Here is a 21752-nt window from a genome sequence, read left to right on the forward strand (position 1 = left end):
CCTGGACGGGACGCTCTGAGGGGAGAGAGAAGTAAGTTTGCACTTGACATAAGAAAACGTCTTAAATGAGAAAGGTCAGAAAGGAAGTTCACATACAGAACAGTTAAGACCATTAAAACAACCCAGGCAATAAAGTGCACAGTGGAAAAGAAATCCCTTAGATGAAACTTAAGTCCCCTTAAACACCACCCCTCCAGTGTAAAAGCTCCTCGCGGCGGTAGATGTTGTCGGGTTTTGTATTATATTACTGTGTGTACTTTGAGTGGGGGAAATATTTTTACTTCATTTGTCCTTCTGTGTTTTGTCACCAGCTTTGTAGCTTTGTAGGAAGTAGCCAGGCGCCAGTTGAATGCTGGGTAAATTCGGCTGCGGCTGGTGAGGTAATGGACGCGGCCATTTACTTTTAAAGCATTTGGTTTTATTCTGAAAAGCTGAAAACGGGACGTAGCAGGTGTTACAGACGGTTTTGTGCCCTGGTTAAAAAAAAAAGAAACTTTCCTCATGTCTTCATCACAACATGGTGGAATGTATCTTCTCCCAAACACTTTGGTGTGTTTGTATGTGTGTGTGATGAGGATAAATGAGCGTAAAGACGTACAGGTGTATAGTTGTAGTTGTCTCGTCGGTCACTACGAGGTATAAGACTTAGACTTAGACTAAGACTTTATTAATCCCACAGCGGGGAAATTTACAGTCACAGCAGCAAAGACAGAAAGGTGCAGAAACACACAGCAGACAAGCACTGTGTCAATAAGAATTATAAGTATTTTTTTAAAAAGAAAAACAATATGCAAATAATAAATACAGATATGAAAAATATGGGGGACAAAAATAAATATATACACAGAAAATATAAAGTATGTACAAATTGTGCAGATTTGTGAGCAGTTGAACAGTCTTATAGCCGTAGGAACGAACAACCTGCGGTAGCGCTCCTTCTTACACCGTGGGTGTAGCAGTCTGCTGCTGAAGGAGCTGCTCGGGGCCCCCACAGTCTCGTGCAGGGGGTGAGAGGTGTTGTCCATGATGGATGTCAGCTTTGCTAACATCCTCCTCTCCCCCACCTCCTCAGTGGAGTCCAGCGGGCAGTCCAGAACAGAGCCGGCTCGCCTAATCAGTCTATTGAGCCTCCTCCTGTCCCCGTCCGTGCTGGCCCCCCCCCCCCCCCCACCCCAGCAGACCACAGCATAGAAGATAGCCGAATCTACCACAGTGTCATAAAAAGTCCCTATAGTATAAGTATAAGTAAAAATATAAGAAGTTTGTTTTGTACTTTTACTTTTTTTAGATTGAGGTTCAAGACTCCAAAACAAAGTCTGAATTCTGTCAAAGGAATCGCACTCAACAACAGAAAATTAGACCTAAATTCTACTTCCACTAAATATGTATACGCTTTTGCTCAAAACATCCAAGAGAATGCAGCCATGAAAACATGTCTTTGTTTATTTCAATAAAAAATATAATATTATAACTAAAACAACTTGGAATGATGCATGGACACAAAATCTCACTACTACCACTCTAAAAAACTAAAATATTGCATCACTTCCTCTCACTTCATGCTGTAACACTCCTGTTTATTGTCACTGTTGTGTATGTATCACATGAATTGTGATGGTTTGCATGTAAAGACGTGGTCCTGCAGAGAACTCAGGAAACACTAAAAACACAACAGAAGGCGCTGTATAATGTTTGGATTGTCGGATTGTTTCGTTTTATCTTATTTATTCCTCCTCAGGTTGGGATGAGTCCATTTTAAGTCTTTCATTTAAAGGGGATTGGCTAAGAAGCACCAAACTGAACCTAAAAATTGCAGTATTGAAAGAATGTAACGTGTTTGGCGTCCTTCTCTTTCTTCTTCGTGTATATCTCTGCTGCTTCAGCTCAGGTATTTATTCTCAGATCAAAACATTTCATAAAAGTTATAAAAATCCATTGGATGTCTGTATTTGCAGGTTTTGAAGCTTCTTTTGTAAGTCTGACAACAACCAAACAGCACCCTCTGTACTCCACCCCACTTAGTACAGGGCGGGTTCCCCCGGGTACAAATTGACTTGGACTCTACCACTTCCTGTTTGACAGTCGGCCATTTCACCTGGAGGTGACCTGGATGGGAGCACATGCTACAAACATTTGGGTGAGTGCGATTGCATTTCAATCAATTTGAACGGATAGAGAAATAAGACTGAATGTGTAGTTCTTTCATTAACTTGTAAATCATGTCAGTATGCAAACTGAACCAACCACAAATTACTTTAGCTGTTAGTTAAGTTAGCATGCTTTAATCCCACATGTTGTGTTGTTTGGCTAAAGCTAACATGCTAAGCTTCAGGGGCCCTGGCCTCGTTGACCGACATTTTCTGCTGTTTTTTCAAACTTATGGACTTGTTGGAATTGAAAGGAACCGATTTACTTGATTTGTCGTGACGTGTTATCTCCTAAACGTTCATGTTGTTGATTGTCAATCACCGTAACATGCGGCTGTAGCCAGTTACCTGGATGATTGATTGATAATCAACTACGTGAACATTTAGGAGATTGCACGCGTCGCACAGCAAATCAAATAAATGGGTTCCTCTCAAGTCCAGCAGCCAACAAGTCAATATGTTTGGAAAAACAGCAGAAAATGTCAATTTGAATCTTAGCATGTTAGCTTTAGCCGAACAACAGAACATGTGGGATTAAAGCACGCTAACGTAGCGAAATGTAATTTGCGGTTAGTTCAGAACGCATACTGACATAATTTACAAGTTAATGAAAGAACTACACATTCAATCTTTTTTCTTTATTGGTTCAAATTGATTGAAATGCAACTGCATTAACCGAAATGTTTGTAGCATGTGCTCCCATCCAGGGAGGGGGAGGGGGGTTATGTTACAAAACATTCTTCATATTAAAAATAAAAAATAAACCTGATTGTCCCTTTTAGGGGTTTTGTTTTCCTTCTATCCTCTTTTCTTGCTCGTCTTTATCTCTTGGTGTTTCTGTCGGCCATCTTGTGGTTTTCTGCTCTTCGGTCACACCGGCCTTCGGGTTTTCGGTCACTCCGGCCATCTTGTGGTTTTCTGCTCTTCGGTCACACTGGCCTTCTTGTGGTCTTCTGCTCTTCGGTCACTCCGGCCATCTTGTGGTCTTCTGCTCTTTGGTCACTCCGGCCTTCGGGTTTTCGGTCACTCCGGCCATCTTGTGGTCTTCTGCTCTTCGGTCACACCGGCCTGCTTGTGGTCTTCTGCTCTTCGGTCACTCCGGCCTGCTTGTGGTCTTCTGCTCTTCGGTCACTCCGGCCATCTTGTGGTCTTCTGCCGCACCGGCCGTCTTCTGGTCTTTGTTTTCCGTAGAAATGTCCGGGACACGGGGGAGTCGAACTCATCACTCAAACCCCGTCTATCTTCGAGTCGCAACGTTTTCCATTACGCCACCAAATCGCAGTGCAAATGAGGTTCTTCTCTGGGCGCTTTTATTTCTTCACTTTGACATTGAACTTAAAAAATCAGCAAAGGGATTGATCTCACAACCTTTTGACTTTAAGTCAGTCATCTAACAGCCTGAGCTATTTGATCAGACACTCTGCATGATCTGTTTTAGAGCTTTTTCCTTTTTCCTTTAGACATTGAACTTAAAAAATCAGCAAAGGGATTGAGCTCGCAACCTTCATACTTCAAGTCAGTCATCTAACAGCCTGAGCTATTTGATCTGACACTTTGCGATGCTCTGTTTTAGAGGTTTTAACTTTTTCCTTTCGACATTGGACTTAAAAAATCAGCAAAGGGATTGATCTCGCAACCTTCTGACTACAAGTCAGTCATCTAACAGCCTGAGCTATTTGATCTGACACTTTGTGATGCTCTGTTTTAGAGGTTTTAACTTTTTCCTTTCGACATTGGCCTTAAAAAAATCAGCAAAGGGATTGACCTCTCAACCGTCTGACTTCAAGTCAGTCATCTAACAGCCTGAGCTATTTGATCAGACATTCTGCATGATCTGTTTTAGAGCTTTTTCCTTAGACATTGAACTTAAAAAATCAGCAAAGGGATTGATCTCGCAACCTTCTGACTTCAAGTCAGTCATCTAACAGCCTGAGCTATTTGATGGGAGTCGCAGGCAAAAAAAACTTATACTTATAGTGCCGTCACGTGGATTCAGGCAGACGGACAGACAGACAACATCTCCTGGAAGAACAGAACCGACGTGCATCAACAAACTTTGTCTTTTATTTTAATATTCGATTGCAAACTTAAAATGAATGTTTAATTAACTTGTGTATCCCTTGTTTATGTTTGTCTGAGAAAGACGCTTTTAGCTCGTGACTGTCCAGATAGTTTTCTCCTGGTGTGAGGGAGCTACACAACATCCACGCGTACGATCCGGAAGGGTCTCTTTGGGGGGAGACCCTTTTGTTCAGAGACCGTGTCCTCAAGACGTCTGAAGAGGCATCTTGAGCCACTGAGCCAGAGACGCTGACTTCTCTAAACGTCTCCACAACTATTGGATGGGTAACGTGGACATACACGTTCCCCTCAGGACGAACTGTAATCACTTCGTTGATCCTGACTTTTCATCCGGTGGACTGCGGATCTTTGATTGAGTGCTTTCTTTAGAAACTAAGTCGCTTCATTTGTTGGTTTAGACACGTGATCCTGAACATTCGTGCTGCTCATTTGTCAACACGAACCATGGGTTCTTAGAAGATTCAGTATTAGCTCTGTTTAAACGTGGGACTTGTGTGTTCAAGGCCTGCTTTGACTTGAAAATCCAAACCACATTTTGAACTAAATTTAATAGCCAGAGAAGGAGCTAAAGAATTGGCAACTTTTATTTATCGTCTCTTCTCTTCCTCGCTCAGTCTAAACTGGGGTCCGTCTTATCAGAGCAGGAGAGGCTCTCGTGGGTCTGCAACAAACTGAAGGCCGAAGAACAAGAGAAGGGTGCAAAGCTGCAGAAAGTCACATGGGGTGCCACTAACTGCTCTGCTGCTGGTGAGCATCTGATGCAGAACTTAACCCTTTAACACCGAGTGTGTCGTCAGCAACACGTTTGCGCAAGCGCACTTTGGATTGCCGTAATTACGTCACGGTTTGTGCTATCGGAAAAATTCCAACAGTTTCCGAAAGCTGAGACGTTGCGCTTCACTGCCAATGTGGTGTCATTACGGTAATTTCACTCGCACCTCTCAGTCAAAATAACAAAAGCAAAAAAGTCCAGGCGGACATTTCGAGGCTGTAAACCTGGCTGTAAACCTGGCTGTAAAGCGCAACGTCTCAGCTTTCAGAAACCGTTGTCGTAATCCAAAGTGCGCTTGCGCAAACGTGTCTCCTGCGACACACTCGTGTTGAAGGGTTAATGTGTTTTGTAAATGTTGGTGTTTTCTGTCCAGGCTGCAGAATGAACAGAGTGAGCTGGAGGGCCTGGAGGTGAGTGACTCTGACTGAAAGGGAACAAATGGCCTGTATTTCACAAAGTGTTTACATTTGTAAAGTCACTTTTCCTTTAATTAATCCGTATGTACAGTGTGTTGACTTCACATTCCAATAACAAAACCAAAAAAGTAACATTAAAATAGACCAAACACCCCCCTCTGTACTCTGGCCCACTTGGTACAGTCCAGGCTTCCCCTTGTATAAATTGACATGGATTCTTCCACTTCTGGTTTGACAGTCGGCCATTTTGCCAGGACGTGAGGAGGACGGGAGCACGTGCCACAAACGTTTGGGGTGAGTGCGATTGCATTTCAATCAATTTGAATGTGTAAAGAAATGAGATTGAATGTGTAGCTCTTTCATTAACTTGCACGTTATGTCCGCACGCATTCCGAACTAACCAGGAATTGCATTCAGCTGTTAAATTGGCATGCTTCAATCCCACATGTTCTATTGTTTGGCTCAAGCTAACATGCTAAGACTCAGAGGCCCTGGGCTCGTTGACTGCCGTTTTTCAAACTTATTGACTCTTAACTAAACGTTAATCTTGTTATCAATCAACTGGCTGCATGTGACACTTTTCTTTGACAATGGTCAACAGGTACACGCTAAACCACGGCAGAATGTTTTCAATGTTGACAGACTGTTTGTATTTAAAGTAGCATCTGATGTTAGCATTAGCAGAATAATAGAACATGTGGGATTAAAGCATGCTAAATTATTTAAATGCAATTTGTGGTTAGTTCAGTATGCATACTGACATAATATGCAAGTTGATGAAAGCACTACATGGAATGTCATTTCTTTGCACATTTAAATTGATTGAAATGCGATGGCACTCACCCAAACGTTTGTAGCATGTGCTCCAGTCCTCATAAAATGGCTGACTGTCAGTGTAATTGTTGCAAAGCACATTTATAATGTAACTAAAGCCCTCCCACCTTTCCCATAACCCCCTGCTTCTCTCTCCCGAGACCTCGGGAGGGGACACGGCCCCCTCCCTCACCCACCGCCCGTGTTGCCCACCACCAACCAAGTGATGCTCCAGTTATCAGCCACGGGCGGGATTCGAACCACACATTGCCACCGCTAGAATCTTGCAGCTGCAAGCGAACCCACCACGCCACCAAGTCCCCTTCGCATTCGGATATGTTCTCCGGGTGCTTTTATTTCTTCACTTTGGGGTGTTGGACTTTAAAATTCACTCACGAGTTTCATAAGAGTTGAACCTACAACCTCAGACCTCCTAATCACTGTCCCAACAGACTAAGCTATTTGACTTCAGATACTTGAATGCTCTCTCTTAGAGCTTTTCACTTTTCCCTTTAGACTTCCGACTTAAGAAGTCTGAGATAAAAGCAGGGATTGAACCCACAGCCTCAAAACACCAGTCAGGCTCTAACAGCCTGAGCCACCACAAGACACCTTGAGCTCTTTGTTTCTTTGTTTCATTCTTTCCTCTGGCTGTTGGACCTCAAATGTCCACAGGATCGTCTCCAGTAACAGGACATTTGATTTCTGCTTTTCATACAATCAGCAGCAACTTTCTTCAAGAGTAAAAACAACTCATCAAGTGGTTGAGTTGCTTCAGCACTCCCACTGTTTCATCGCCTTCATGGAAACCACGGCGAATGAACAAACGAAAAGCTCAGGTTGAGTCAGAATCAGAAATACTTTATTGATCCCGGGGGGGCTGGGGGGCTGGGGGGTAACAACGTAACAACTGAGAAAGTTTTATATATATTTACTAGTTCAAGTTAAAATGACCCCCCAGCAACATGACTCTACAAATAAACCGTCTCTCTTACTGAGGAAATGGTCTCATTAGGAGCATATTTGCCTCACCATTTTTGCATCATGGATCTTACATTAAAGGCAGAGTTGGTTCCGGGTTCGGTACTCACCACAGCGTCGACGTCTCTGCGTCCGTGGGCTCTGCTGCTGGAAGTCGGTTATACACAGGTTAAACTTAAAAAATGTGAATGAAGTTTTGTATAAAAAAATGTTACGCGTAATGTTATGTGTAATGTCTCACATCCTCTCCATGACGGACTGGTCAGGCACAAGAGCACCTTCAGTGAGAGACTCATTCCTCCCAAATGTACAACAGAGCGCCACAGGAAATCTGATTCTCTGTGGGTGGGCGGGCATGCAGGGCTAACTCTCTACAACCAGAGAGCTGCACACACACACACACACACATTATTGTTTGGTACATTTTGATTCCAAGACTACGACAGACAGAAAACATTATTTTTTGAGGGTGAGACCAAATTCCTAATTGATAATCAATAATCAGGTGATCAATAACGTGTAGAGTGGAAGCAGTTCCCTACTTGGACAGGAGGGTCTTGAGGAGCTCCAGAGCTCGGGCCTCCGGGAGAGTCTTTTTCCATGTGATGGCGTCGCTGTTGTAGGTGAACTGCTGCTCCAGCTGTGCTGCCGCTGTGAAGAGTGGAGGGAGGAGGAGGAGGAGGAGGAGAGAGGAGGAGGAGAGAGGAGGAGGAGGAGGAGGGAGAGAAGGAAGCAGAGGGAGGAGGCAGAGAAGGAGGGAGGAGGAGGAGGAGAGATACTAAATACGTGAGATTGAATTTGTGCAAAACATATGCAACGTATTAAATGATGCTCAAGACTCACTTTAAACATCACGTAGCTTCAATAGAAAATCATCTAAATTAAGACCAATATTGAGCCCATTAAAAAAGGGACTCCCAGTGGTTGCAGTGTTTGTGTGTGTGTGTGTGTGTGTGGGGGGGGGGGGTTAATCGTGAAGAGCACTACTTCCTTTCATTTCATGCCGTAACACTCCCGTTTATTGTCATTGCTATCAATCTAAAGATTTTTTTCTTATTTTGAAAATCGAGGCTTTTAGTGCAGAAAACTTGTTGACTATAATGTATCACATGAATTATGATGGTTTGTATGTAAACACTTGTTCCTGCAGAGGACTCAGGAAACACTAACATCAAAACAGAAGGAGCTTTTATATTATTATTATTATTATTTATTTTTCTCTGTATCGTGCACAATTTGATATCAATCAATTTAAACGTATAAAAAGTACGATTAAATGTGGAGTTCTTTCATTGACTTGTAAATGATGTCAGTTTGCATACTGAACTAAGCATTTGTCCAGCTAAAGCTAACACACTTAGCCTCAGAGGCCCCTGTTAGCTAAATTAGCATGCTTTAGTCCCACTTATCCAGCTAGCTCAGCACTCTCCCCACTTACTGCAGTCGACCATCTTGCCTAGAGGTGACAAGGATGGGAGCACAGGCACAGAAACTGATTAATGGTGAATATGTGTACCTTTTAATATGAAGTGTTACTGGAAATACTTCACTTCAATACATCACTGTGTATTTTCCATTTTCTACTACTTTAAACTTCTACTCCACTACATTTATTAGATAACTTTAGTTACTTTGCAGCTTAATAAACAAAAATACAAAACATAATGTATTATTATAGGTTGAGATCAAACTATATTGATCTACATCAGTGTATAAAGTAATTAAAATTAGCTGGAACATTAAAGTGATGAACACAATGCATGACTTTTACTGTGATGTGTCAATTTACTGTGTAATTGTGATCACAAAAATGACAGCAAGTGTGGTTTTGAATAGAAAAACATTTTTATTACTTTAACACCATTCAAATAAAACTCTGAACAATCCATTCACACACACACACACACACACACACACACACACACACAGTCTAAAAACAGACACTCATTTTGATAAACATTGATAAACAGTGGCACAAAAATATAAAGACAGAAAAGTAAGGCAAGTTCTTTACAAAAAACTGTGATTCATAGATAAATATGACAGACAAATTAAAAAGGCACAAGGTATATATATAGATATATATATTTATATATATATAAAAAGACCATGCAGGCACATTAGGATGGAATGGGGTTGGTCTCAGTATAATTGGCTGGAGTGGCTTCCTGTTCTCCTGGTTCCATGTTGTTACTAGGATCTTGTGTGGCCCTTGGGAAGCTGGAGGCCCCAGTGTTACAGAAGAAGAAACATTGGCAGATGCTTATGGAGGACAACAAGAGTCACAGAAATAGTAATACAACATTTCATTAATTAATAACTAGTTGTACAATAAAGATAGGCATTTATAAGTTAATTTACAAACAAATGTATTAATCTATAAATAGTTTAAGTTACAAAGTCATTCATTTGATATTTTAATGCACAATACAAAGGAATTATAAAGGTAATTTACAAATGAAATATTAATCCAATCAAAGAGTTCAAATTAAAAAGGGACTTACAAAAAACAATCAGTAAGTACATCATTTAAAAATACATTAATGAATTCATGAATAAATAATAGAATTTAAAAATCTATTTGAAAGTACAGTTTACAAAGAGAAATGAATAACTGGATTCAAATTGCATTAAGTATACAGATCAGACCTTTTCTTATTAGCTGTTGCATTTGCTTAGTCATTTAGCCTTTCTGTGACACTGTCTTTCACCAGGTGAAACAATGCAAATTAGTCATAGGATGTAACAGTTCTTCCTCCACCACCTTCTCCTTCCCACAGCCATATCATACGTCTGCATATGACATGTCAGGTGAGGGACACTCAATTTGTGAATCCAGTTATTTATTTCTCTTTTTAAACGGTATTTTCAATGAATTCATGAATGAATTGATGCATTTTTAAATGATGTACTTATTAACTGTCTTATGTTGTTTTTGTAAATCCCTGCTTAATTTGAACTATTTATTGATTATTAATATTTAATTTGTAAATTATTTTATAATTCCTCTTTGTAATGCACATTAAAATGTCAAATAATGAATTACTTTGTGATTTAGTCTAGTTATTTATAGATTAATACATTAATTTGTAAACTAATTTATTAATGCCTATTTTTCTTGTACAATTAGCTATTAATTAATTAAATGTTTTCTTACCCTTTCTGTGACTGGTCCTCCATAGATGCTGAGGTAAACTGCATTCATGTTTAAGTAGATTTAAAAACTATGGCTTAAAGCAGAAGTCCCTTGTGATGATTAAATCTGTCAAAGCAAACAAATCCCTTTAAATTAAACGGTCAGTCTTTGGTAAAAGAAAACAAAGGTAGTTAAAACGATTGGCCTGCAGAGGGGAGAAACAAAGTGTGTGGAAAGCTCTGCTAGTCCCTGGATCATTCAGCATCAACATCTAACCACCAGGGGGGAGCAGAGTGCCATGAAACCGTACTTAATCCCATAAGAGCAGAAAAACGTCACCCACACAGCAAAGCAAGAGAGTAAGAAGGAGCCTAGCTCGTCATAACCCAACCAAACAGGAGTGGTAGAGGATGAAGATTGAAATTAGCATGTGTTGGAAGATCAAGAGCTCGTTCAGAGTCCAGAGAGAAAAGAAATCAGAGAGTCCAGTGTTGGCACCTTATCACGACGGTGGTGTGTTCTCAAAGGAAGGCCAGCTTCTCAGAGCATGAATGACTGGGTGTGTTTAAAGTCCTGGGGCTGAGGGACACAGGACAAAAAAGACATATTTAAGTATTGACTTGCACTCATTTCAGAATTATGGCTCTCGTGACGTGATTTCAATCAAAAACACAGAAATGTTCATTAGGTAAGTGTGAGCTGCTCGTGCTTAAGTCAGCGCTTTGCTCATGTTAGCGCTCAGAGCCCAACATGAGAGGGAGAGGGGGGTGAGATGCAGGGAGGAAGAGGACAAAAACACTTACTTCTTGGGGCGGAGGGATGTAGTTGACATTGGACCTGAAAGACAAAGACATGGGTAAGCACATCGGACAGTTTGACACAGTCACAAAGAAGAGAAGACACTCGAGGCGGACAGCTGTATCCTGAGTCATATCTTGCCCTGCATAAATAATGCACATCATCATACATGGCAAACCTCCCATTGGGTAAAAAGGAAAGTCTGACTCTGAACTCTCAACGACTGAGCAGGACTAAAAATGTACCTAACAAACTGGCGACTGACTGTACTAGCAAATACAAGTCTATGGGTCCTCTGCTGGTCTGCCTGTGGAAGCAAAAAGAGGCCGAAATCCTTTGAATTGTATACACAACTGAATACCTAAATGTGGAATGTAATCATGACTGAATACTCAAAGGAATAGTTTGACATTTTGATAAATACGCTCAGGCCTGTCAGGGAACCAGCGCAGACTCATTCGGGACCGTGGCACAAGCATATTTACCAAAATGTCAAACTATTCCTTTTAAGTATTCAGTCATGGTTACATTTCACATTCAGGCATTCAGTTGCGTGTCAGATTGAAATGATTACGGCTGTTAGTTGCTTCCATATCTGTCTGTCGGCCTAAGGGTCACACTCACATGTCCTCAGTTCTGTGCAAGGTTTGGCTGCTGATGTGGGCTGCACCATGACACTGGGAGATCCAAAATGACCTGTAGGGGGTCAGTGTGTTGACTTTACAAAGGATCAACAGGAGTCATTTCGAACTCACACTGCACACCATGCTTTTATGGAGTTTATTAAATCATTCATCAAGGTGAGCTTGAAAACAGGTTTGACGATGTAACCCTAGTTCTGTGAACTTGTACCTGTAATTCAGGTCATTGCAGGTTTATTTTTTGAGCAAGCAATGACCTGCATATACACATTTTCCAAACAGAAATTACAGGCGCAAGTTCATGGAACTAGGGTTACCACCTTTAAATTACAAAATAAAACTACATTACAGGCTATTTTCAAGCACACCTTTATGAATGATTGAATATTTCATATATTAGCGGCAATTCTGTACAGACATGCAGCCAATCATGATGCAGCAGAGTTGAACGAAATGCTGGAGCGAGGAGGTCAAGTGGTGAGCCAATCACATGCAGCAATCCAACACCCCAATAAAGAAAGTCTCAACCCCATGACTCTTTTCTACTGCCTCTGTCAGGTTTGTGATACAGCTGTGGAAGTGTCCTTGAGCAACACACATAACACCCACACATAAAATGCCCACTTAAGAATAAATACAAGGTTACAGTAAGTGTTTATGTTGTTCCCCAAGGCTCCAGTTTAGGCCCCCTATAGATCTATATTTATCCATTAAAGCAACATATCCTACTTTTATTACAAAACAGCATAAGTAAATAAGTTAGAAAATCATCACTATCAGTGTTAAATTTAAATGATTAATTCATTATAAGTTTTTGCAAAGAAAACAGCTGTTTCCTCATTAAAAGAATGTTTCAATATCTGTCTGAAATGCCAGCTGAGGGAGCTACATGTATGTAATATAACCATCAGCGTACATTGACAGCTATGTGTTTTGTTCAAGGACACTTTGAAGATCCTAAAAACTAAAACAAGACTTCACTCGCGTCAATCTCAGTGACAAACAGCCAAAAGTCTCCTTCTTTATCACAACCACCATCAACCGGAACATCCATCTAACCACTTTGCTCTGAAAGGCAGAGCTAAATCCCAGATCTGCATTCCTACTCTAACTTGTGCCTAATATTGGTGCATCAGATATCTTGTCACATTGCCTTTGAGTCTTTGTGAAGAAGCCTGTTCTATAAATAGGAAAGTTGACACTGACAGCTCCAGTTAGCTCAGTGGGATAAGCATCAGACTTTAACCTAGACAAAAGAGCTTCCGCATCAGCTTCAAGGAGAGCTCTCCATCAAACACGGCCGCAGTAACAAGCCAGTAATCAAATAACATAAAGTCAAGCGAGTTAGGCCAGTCACACGAGGACATGCATTTATGTCTCTGTGGTTTCAGGCCGAACAGCCAGTCAAGCAGCAAAACGTCCTAACACCCACTCTGGTGTGTTTGCAGGACAACCCTGTTATTGTGTGTAACTGCAGTGCACTAACAGCCCTCTGCTCTGCCACCGTCTCATTCCTCAATCTCCTCAATATCTAAATAATCCATTTCAAATTACCCATCCAATCAGTTTAATTGCTTGCAATTCTTTCCACTGCCAATATTTCCCTCCTTGCTGATTAACAGCCAGTAATTATTCCATAATTATGTTGCCCTGATTATTTCTCCTCCTTTAATTGTCTGCATTTTTTTTTTTTTTTTTTACATCATCTGTCTTGTTACATTCTGACATGATTCCAACAGATGTACATCTGCCTGGAAGCGGCAATCAATTTAAAACAACAACCTTTTCCCATGGTTTTTACATCTGCTGCCGCCAATCACTGCGTGAGTAGAAACACAGGCACGGCTGTGGCTCACACACTTATAGACACACACTGTCACAGCTGTCACTCTATACAGTCCTGACTCGGCATACAGACACTAAGTGCAACAACAACCCACTCACTCATCCACCCATCCCCCCCGCCCACCTCCTCAATCTTCAGTGTGTAGGGTATTAGCCTGTGTTTGTTCACATCAATGTTAATGCAATCACAGAGCTCTTACCTTCCTCTGTGTCCTGCTGATGGACGAGTCAGGAACACCATGTAAGACAAAACAGAGCGGATGTCACAATAAAACAATATCTCTATTAATTGGAAGCTCATTAGATCGAAAGAACGACTGAACTGAAGAGACAAACTCACGGCTGAAGAAGCCGTTGCGGTGTAAGAGGAATCCCCCGCATCCACAGACCACGATGACCAGGCAGATCACCACCACCGCCGCCACCACGGCTGAGACGTTGACGTCCTCTGGAGGCGAGAGGGAACGAAGACTTGAGTTATGGTCTGTTTTACAGAGGCAGCTGTAAATAGTAGTAATCATAAAGTCTCCAAACATTAACATAAACAGGAAGGCTGTCTAACGCCTTTTCCTGTACTCCAATAATATTTCCTCTAATTTATTAAGTGCATTAAACGGTTGCCTACATTAACCTACAGTATATTGTATAATTTATTAGCAAGCTGAAGACCTTTCTGACAAAATAGCATAACTTTACATTGTGTAAATTTGTCCCAAAATGCATAAAGTAGCCCTTCAAATGTCTATTTTGTAAAGATGTTTCAGATATTAGAAGCAGGGTGAAATATGTGTGGTGGGCTGTTCCTCTCCACTGCATCCCTGATTTTATCCTGTGCTGAAAGGTGTGGGGGAAGAGGCAGGATAAAGTGTGGAAACACACACACACACACACACACACACACACCTATCGTCATGTGCTTGCCCTCGCACATCTTGGGCGGTCCCACTCCGTTTGAAGCCAGGCAGCTGTATCGGCCTGTGTCCTCTTTGGCTACAGCTTTAAACTCCTGCAGAGGAGACAGAGAGGGGGAGAAGAAAACTTTTATGATGACGGGTTCAACATCCTTCCCTGTTTCCCTTATCTGCAGACACACACACTCACCAGTATTCCTGTGTGTGAGTTGATTAGATAGGTGGCGTTGGCAAGGCGGGGAGGGCTGATCGGCTGGCTGTCCTTGAACCAGGAGTATGTAGCAGGCGGGATGCTCTGCTGGTCTCTACAACGCAGCTGCACCACTGAGCCCGTCACTGCCCCACTGGGGATTTCGCAGGACGGAGTGTGTGGGGGCACTGGAGGGCAGGACAAGGGAAGTTAGTTAAAGCAAAACCTGGAAACACAAGCCAATCTTCTCAACATTTTAGCCATTTTTAAGTCATGGATTCTCTTTGGGTCGTACCCAGGACTTTGAGCGTGACGTTGGTCTCGCCCAGGTTGACAGAGTCAAGGGGAGCGCTGATCTCACAACGGTACTCCCCAGCATCCTCCTGGGTCACCCTCTGCAGCGTCACCGTGGCCGCTTCAATGGTTGCCCTGCCCTCGAAGGGACCTGAGAGAAAGGACAGAAGGTCAGGAAGGTCAGTAAGAGGAAAGGTCTTCCCTGGCTGCGGGCTAAAGCCACTATGTGCGTGTTTTAATCCATCATTTACATTGCTGCCACCTAAATATGAGACGTTACATTCGGATCATAGTGGAGCATTTAGCAGCTAAAGAGCCAGACAGTTCCTTTCAGAGATGGTAGAGACCAAAACCAGAGCTAAAAGACAGTGAATATTGGACTTATATTGGTCACGTAGTCAAACAACTCCACATGAATGATAATGCAAAAATAAAAGTAGTTATTGCAGGCTTAAGATACTGTATCCATTCTGTGGCCAGCATTGGTTGATTTGTTTATATTTTATTCATTGATTCATCACCAAATATTAAATCAAACCACTGTAGTATGAGTGAAATAAATACAAATACAAAAATAACTAATTAAAAAATACATTATGACCACGCCTATTTTACTTTATAAACCAATATCATATTTTTGTTTGAGAAAATTTGGGAGAGAAAAATGTTGCACGTGATGTAAACTCAACAGCTACTTCACACTAAAAGCCTTCCAGCAAAGAGAAGTGGTTGTCTTTTACTGTGAAGCAGCTGCAGGAAGTGCAGAGTTTCAGGGGCTCAGAGCAGCAAAGGTTAGGTTAGTCAACTTGTTTACAGATAACCCTGACCCACAAGGTTACAGGGTGCATTTACAGCTAATTTGTTGCCCCCTTAAACAGATAATCCAGTCAGTGGGTGGAAGAGTCGGTTTCAGTGGCATGACTTTTCATGAACTTACAAGACACTTGTAAGGCAGCTCTTTCTAAGAAATGTCCTGACATTGTGCAAACCGTAACTCTTTTAAACTAACTTCAGCTGTGAAGTAGAGCTACAGATGAAGAGGCGGCGACTGGTCAGAGGCATCTCAAAGCCTCGACATATTAAAGAAAACAGTCAGGCTAACTACGCTGTCTGTGAAAGAGACTGTCTGGGTGAAAGCTACTGTGATTTATTATTTCTTTCACCCATCTAATCCTAAACCACAAAGCAGAGGAATCAAGGACAGGTTAAAATTTCATGCCTTGACACCACTGACACATAGACTGGGCTTAAAATATCTCTACAGTTTATCCATCATTCCTGTCTCACTGTCTCCGGGTGGTGTTTTTTTTTTCCTCATCCTGTGTGGCAAACCCCTTCCAGCTGGTACTGCAAGCTGATTAAAACGAGTGCCCTGTTTGTCACCCAGGGGATAAAGAGCAACAGGCTGCATTCTCACCTTTGAAATGTCCATCAAAGTACACGAAGGAGACACCTTTTCCCTTCTTCTTCCACTCGATGCGCGGGTTCTGGTCCTTCTCTGTGCGGAACATGCAGGACAGCACCGCATCTGAAAAAGAGAAATGTGACCGTGAGATATTTATGGCAGAACAGCAAAGTCTTCAATCAGTGGCATTTTTAAAAACTGCTTGGTCTATTTACAGCTCTACTGTTTATTCTGTCAAGAGAGAATCTGATAAAGCAGCAACTCTGGAGGGTAAAAAAGAAAAGCTGCTATTTCTGCCTCACCTGAGAACTCGCGCACCTCCACCTTGTGTCTGTTGGTCGACACGGTGACAGGAGTGGAGGGGGAACCTGGTGGGGGTGGAGAAGAAGAAGAGGAGGGGAGGGAGAGTGGGAGATGAAAAAAAAATGGGAGCGAGAGCAGTTCAGAACGCAATATTGCTTGCCATCCATTAGGGGGCAAGGTGAATTGGGTAAAGTGCTCCACGCTGCCCGCCAACTGCAAGAGGAGAATGCTTAATGGCTGACTTTGGTCTCTGTTACTCTACTGTCTGAGGCAAACACAGCAGACTTGAGTTTTTCTCCAGGAAGTTGGAGGTAAGGGTAGGATTACTCCCTCCTCCGCTTTAATCCTGCAGGGTTAAGGAGCAGCCGGCCGTATGTTTACTTAAGCGCAGGTTAGGACAAGGTCGCCAAGCATCTCATGAGAGGCTTGTCCAGATTAACCCGATGTATAGGGCGGGCATTAGAAAGAACCGGTTGGCACACTGTCCTTGTTTGTTTCCCCGGCCGTCTGTGTGTCACTGACACCCGGCATCCAAACAGGAAGAGGAAGTGGGAGACTGCCTTTCCTGTGTGCTGATTGGTTTACTGGGGCGGATTATTGTCTCGTCGTCCTGTTGTTAAATACAGGTTCAATGCTGGTGAAGGTTACCAGAGGGAGAAAGCGGTTAGAAGCATGCACACTACTGCTGCTGCACGGCCATAACATCTCCCACAAGTCTGCAAATTAAGAAAAGGGAAAAAAAAGATCTTTATCCTGAAGGCCATGCATTTTTGAAATTACATGATAAATGTTGGATGGGCCTCTGGGGTACTTACTCAGAACATTAAGGGCTATGAAAAACTACTAATTTGGCGTTAACGAAGATGTCACCTTCACATATTCTTGAAAGCTTCACTTGGGCCAGGAAACACACTCTCTCTCTCTCACACACACACACATTTACTTTTCCTGCCATTGTTTCTGCAAATGTCACCACATGTGCAGATTCAAATCTCACTATTCTAAACTCAAAAAACACGTATAACTTATTACTGTCTGTTGTGCAGTTTCCTGTTTGTCAGTAAATTCCTGTGAGGGCCCATTGTTACTGGATTACAATGAAAAGTGTTCTCTATGAGAGGTGAAGGGAGGGGTGACATGGAAGAATGGAGGGCCGCGCTGAGACAAAAGGCAGGAAGCGTGGAACAGAACAGGAAGGTGGCCATGTTGGACGGCCATACCAAAAGAGTTTCTATGCAGCCCCAAAAGGTCTCACTCACTCTAATTTCCATGACAACAGCTATTTTTAAATTATCTTTTAAATAAACAACAGCCTATACAATAATAATGTCATCTGCCAAATGCGGCATAACGCGCACTCATAAAAGCTTTTTCCTGAAGTTGGCTCAATTTACACCAGCTTCACTTGGCCAAACTTTGAGCCAAGTGAATCCAAACAGCACTCTCTCCCTCCAGACGCTCCAGCTACTTCGCCTCACTTTGCCATGTGTTGACTTGCGGCAGTGTAACAGGATTATCATCGTAGCCTTGGCTTGCGTACCTCGACACCCTCTGAGGAGCATTGTCTCACTAAAGGATGAACAAGACGAGGGAGGGCGATACAATGAGATTAAAAAAGGGACGAGAAGGAACGACAAAAGGAGAGATGAGCGGCACTAAGAATAGAATACAAATGAAGTGGAGTGGAGGAGAGTGAGGTGGAGGGGAGGGTGGACGGGTGGAGGTTGGTGGAGGAGGAGGGGACCAGAGACCTGCAGAAGCATGAATAAAAGAGAGTGGGATTGAAGGCGAGGGAGATCCTCTCAGACAGTAGGACTGTGAATGGGAGAAGCTCTTGTCACATAGTGTGAGACCAGGCCTGCCGCCACCTTGAAGGGTGTCTCTTTGAGAAGGAAGAAATGAAGCAGGGCTGACAACATGCCCGCACACACACACACACACACACACACACACACACACACACACACATCAAAAAATGAGCAAAGAGGCTCTTGCATGTGAGGTCCCACTGCCCCTGTGTCGTGCCTCCACTACTATGAACACTGTCAGCTTCAATGGCCTCAATTAACCACGAAGGCGTTGAGGCAGACAATGAACACATGGCCTGCTCGGATCATTTCACGATTGCATGGTGGATAATGTAACATAGAAGTCACGTTTAGAGACAAATGTCTGCTAGCATGCCAAAAGTTGACACACTGAGCACTGGATGTCACTTCACTGTTGCTCACGTGCAGCTCTTTTGGCTGTTTTGCCCAGTAAAGGCATGAATTGATCTAACTATTGTTGAGAGGCTGGTACGAAACGGAAGCCCTAACCCTTGACTTTGAGGACCAATCATGAGTCAGATCTGGTCCATATACGGCTGCCAGCAGACTTGGGCCGCTGTTGAGCCGAGCAGTGGCTAGCTAAATGTGTGGCCTTATCAAGTCGTATAGCTTCAGTTTGACTAGATTTGCTCCACCACAAGGATCATTTTAATGAGCATGGAGCACAAACTGAAATAGGTGTCAGAAAATTGTTGAATAAAGTTTTTTCATGTGCTTCCCAGCAGCAGGTCTCTGATGGTCCTCCAAATATGGCATCAGATGTAGCCACTGTGGTAATTAAAATGCATCTGCAAAGGATCTGTTGTGGCTCTGAAGCACATCAACACAAAGGCGTCTACACAGACAAGCTTACACACACACACACACACACACACACCTCGTGCGTGGCATTAACATCAACCAAACACTGCGACAGCTTAAACTCACAGAGGGACTGCCACCCCTTGCCTGGGCAAAAATAGAAAGATGGCACGCTCGCTCCTTGGCACGCAGCTTTACTCTCATTACGTGGTCCATACAGAGTGTTACAGAGACTGGGGGTGGGTGTTGCCACGGCCGTGCCGAGGTCAAAGGCATGGCGCAGCAATAATTAAGGCACTTATTCAAATTAACGGGGAACAAATGAGAGAGGAAGGGACACGGACTCGCAGGACATATCCTGTCCGGCTGTGTGATATAGATAACGTGAATGTGGACGGTGCACACACGTTTCAAGGCTGTGGGGGGTGCAGAGAAAAACAGGGTGAGGACTGTGTGTGCGTGTGTTCACCATCTGAACAAAGCCTCTCTGTATGACTGTAACCCTGTGAGCAACAGCTGTCTCAGTCAGTCGGAGGGAGGGGGGTGGGGGGTCTCTTGCCACAGAGACCCACCCAAAACATTTCCTCCTGGAGTTTTTTTTTTTTTCTTTTAAAACAATACACTCCAAAGCGTTCAACAGAGCTGAGGCAGATTTGATGTTGACATCTATCAGTGCTCCAGATGATGACTGATTTGTGTCAGGTTGTCCACAGCGGGACAGGACACACACACACCTCTTGTGAACTCGTGACCCGGTGGCCTGACAGGTGGCAAAATGTGGACAACACAGAGTAAAATATGCGTCACTCACTCTCACTGTCTCATCACATCTATCTCAAACTGCTGCTGCTCCCCTGGAGTCCTAACAGCACTTTTACTGCTTTCTCTTTTTCCTGTATATCACACAGGTTTCCACGCATCATCATCGTCACGGGAAGTTTTTTTTTTTGCAATTTAAAGAAACAGGTTTTCTTGCGTTTTAATTTCCACTTGTATTTTCCTGATTTGTTCAGTCTCCTGGTAACATCCCTGCTATGAAAACACCTCGTCATGAGGAAAAACAGTTTGAAGCTTCTGGTGGTCATCCAACCCTCTGACCTCATGCACGGATCCACCACCTCTTCTGCCAACACGGGTGCCCACCCGCCACCACCACGCCGCCCACACCCTTAGGTGGCACACCGCCAAGTACAACTTTAGGGCCAACTTGTAGGAACCCAGTCTGGCTGCATCGTCACCACAGCCCACTCTCACAGAGGGGCTTTAACTAAACTGCCAAATCACAAAACAGGGAACAGCTGGTAACACACACAAAATAAGAAAAAAATGCCAATTTCTTTAGTTTTTATATTTAACTTTAAAATGAATAATTCTGCCACTAATCATTCCAATGCAAAGCCATGTTTTCAGACGAATATATCTCGTTTTAAACAACTGTGAGACATAATACAACTGATCTCAAGAAAAGTCACTTAATAAAAGCACTTTTTTGAAAAACAAGAAAAAGTGTCTCTCCATGTGTCACTTGTATGATTTTAAGTCTATTTTTTGTTTAACAACAACAGTAAAAATACACTAAAGCTGCTATTACTCATGTGACTCCTGAGCGTTGTCTCCTGGAGAGGAGTAGAGAAACGCTTAGTTCTTCTCAGTGAATAGTTTCCGTTTGCCACTTACATTGCATCAGTAAAATAACAATAGGAAGATACAGGGACGTCCCCTCCATTATCGTCCACAACTCTGGCTGAGTCTGGTCTTCCCTGGACGGAGCGAGGAGGCAGATTCTGAGCCTCAGCTTTCTTCTCGCACTTGTTCACAACTCTCCAATAATTCATTCAGCTTCCAGGGAATAAACTGCTCTCCAGTGGGGAAGCGAGCGGACCGGCCCGGCGCGGAACGGAACGGAAAGGAGCGACACGGCGCGGAGCTTCTTTAAAGCGGGCGGATGAGCGGGACGCACCTCCGGGACCGATCGGTCAGAGGCGCCGGTGTCCTGGCTGGGGGAGTGTGGCTGGGAGCGGCGTGCCTCGGTTACGATCACAGACGCGGATGAACGTCCTCTCGTCTTGCTGTGCGGTTTCGGCGCTGGTGGAGGTGGAGATGGAGGTGGAGGTGGAGGGAGGGCGGGGTGTGCTTTCAGACGAGCAGAGCGGCGGAGCGCCGAGAGCGCAGCGCCGTGTCCAAGAGGCGCACTGCACTACCAAGCGACCACATAACGGCAGTCTGCTGGGTTGGGCAGCGAGGTGTGGCACGCATCATACCTTAGTCCGACTGGGACCCGGTTTGACCCGAACGTTTTTTTAAGCTCACAGATTTATTTGGAAGCTACATATGAAACATTTTAATCCAAATCCCTCAAAACAGAAACAGTCTGATTTCCTGTTGGGT

The 21752-nt window shown here is 43.2% G+C and overlaps 1 protein-coding gene across 1 annotated transcript; it reads right to left on the reverse strand.

The window, feature by feature from the left end:
* Positions 1 to 9080: 9080 nt before the first annotated feature.
* Positions 9081 to 21090, reverse strand: jam2a (junctional adhesion molecule 2a). Its single transcript, XM_070930740.1, has 13 exons — positions 21042 to 21090; positions 16734 to 16799; positions 16444 to 16554; positions 15028 to 15177; positions 14733 to 14920; positions 14535 to 14637; positions 13972 to 14079; positions 13832 to 13847; positions 11770 to 11841; positions 11151 to 11184; positions 10846 to 10926; positions 10369 to 10473; positions 9081 to 9431 (listed from the first exon to the last, which is right to left on the reverse strand). The coding sequence occupies exons 1-11, from the start codon at positions 21088 to 21090 to the stop codon at positions 10888 to 10890; spliced, it is 936 nt and encodes a 311-aa protein (XP_070786841.1). The 3' UTR covers positions 9081 to 9431; positions 10369 to 10473; positions 10846 to 10887.
* Positions 21091 to 21752: the final 662 nt, after the last annotated feature.

This window comes from Enoplosus armatus, chromosome 24 (genome assembly GCF_043641665.1).
Source record: "Enoplosus armatus isolate fEnoArm2 chromosome 24, fEnoArm2.hap1, whole genome shotgun sequence".
Classification (NCBI taxonomy): Eukaryota; Metazoa; Chordata; class Actinopteri; order Centrarchiformes; family Enoplosidae; genus Enoplosus; species Enoplosus armatus.

Excerpts from the sequence above, each read along its gene's own strand:
- jam2a (XM_070930740.1), bottom strand. The coding sequence starts at position 21,090 with ATGGAGGGGACGTCCCTGTATCTTCCTATTGTTATTTTACTGATGCAA. Across the intron at positions 16,555-16,733 it reads GGAGGTGCGCGAGTTCTCAG|ATGCGGTGCTGTCCTGCATG; the intron begins GTGAGGCAGAAA and ends TCTCTTTTTCAG. Across the intron at positions 10,927-11,150 it reads ACATCCCTCCGCCCCAAGAA|CCCCAGGACTTTAAACACAC; the intron begins GTAAGTGTTTTT and ends TGTGTCCCTCAG.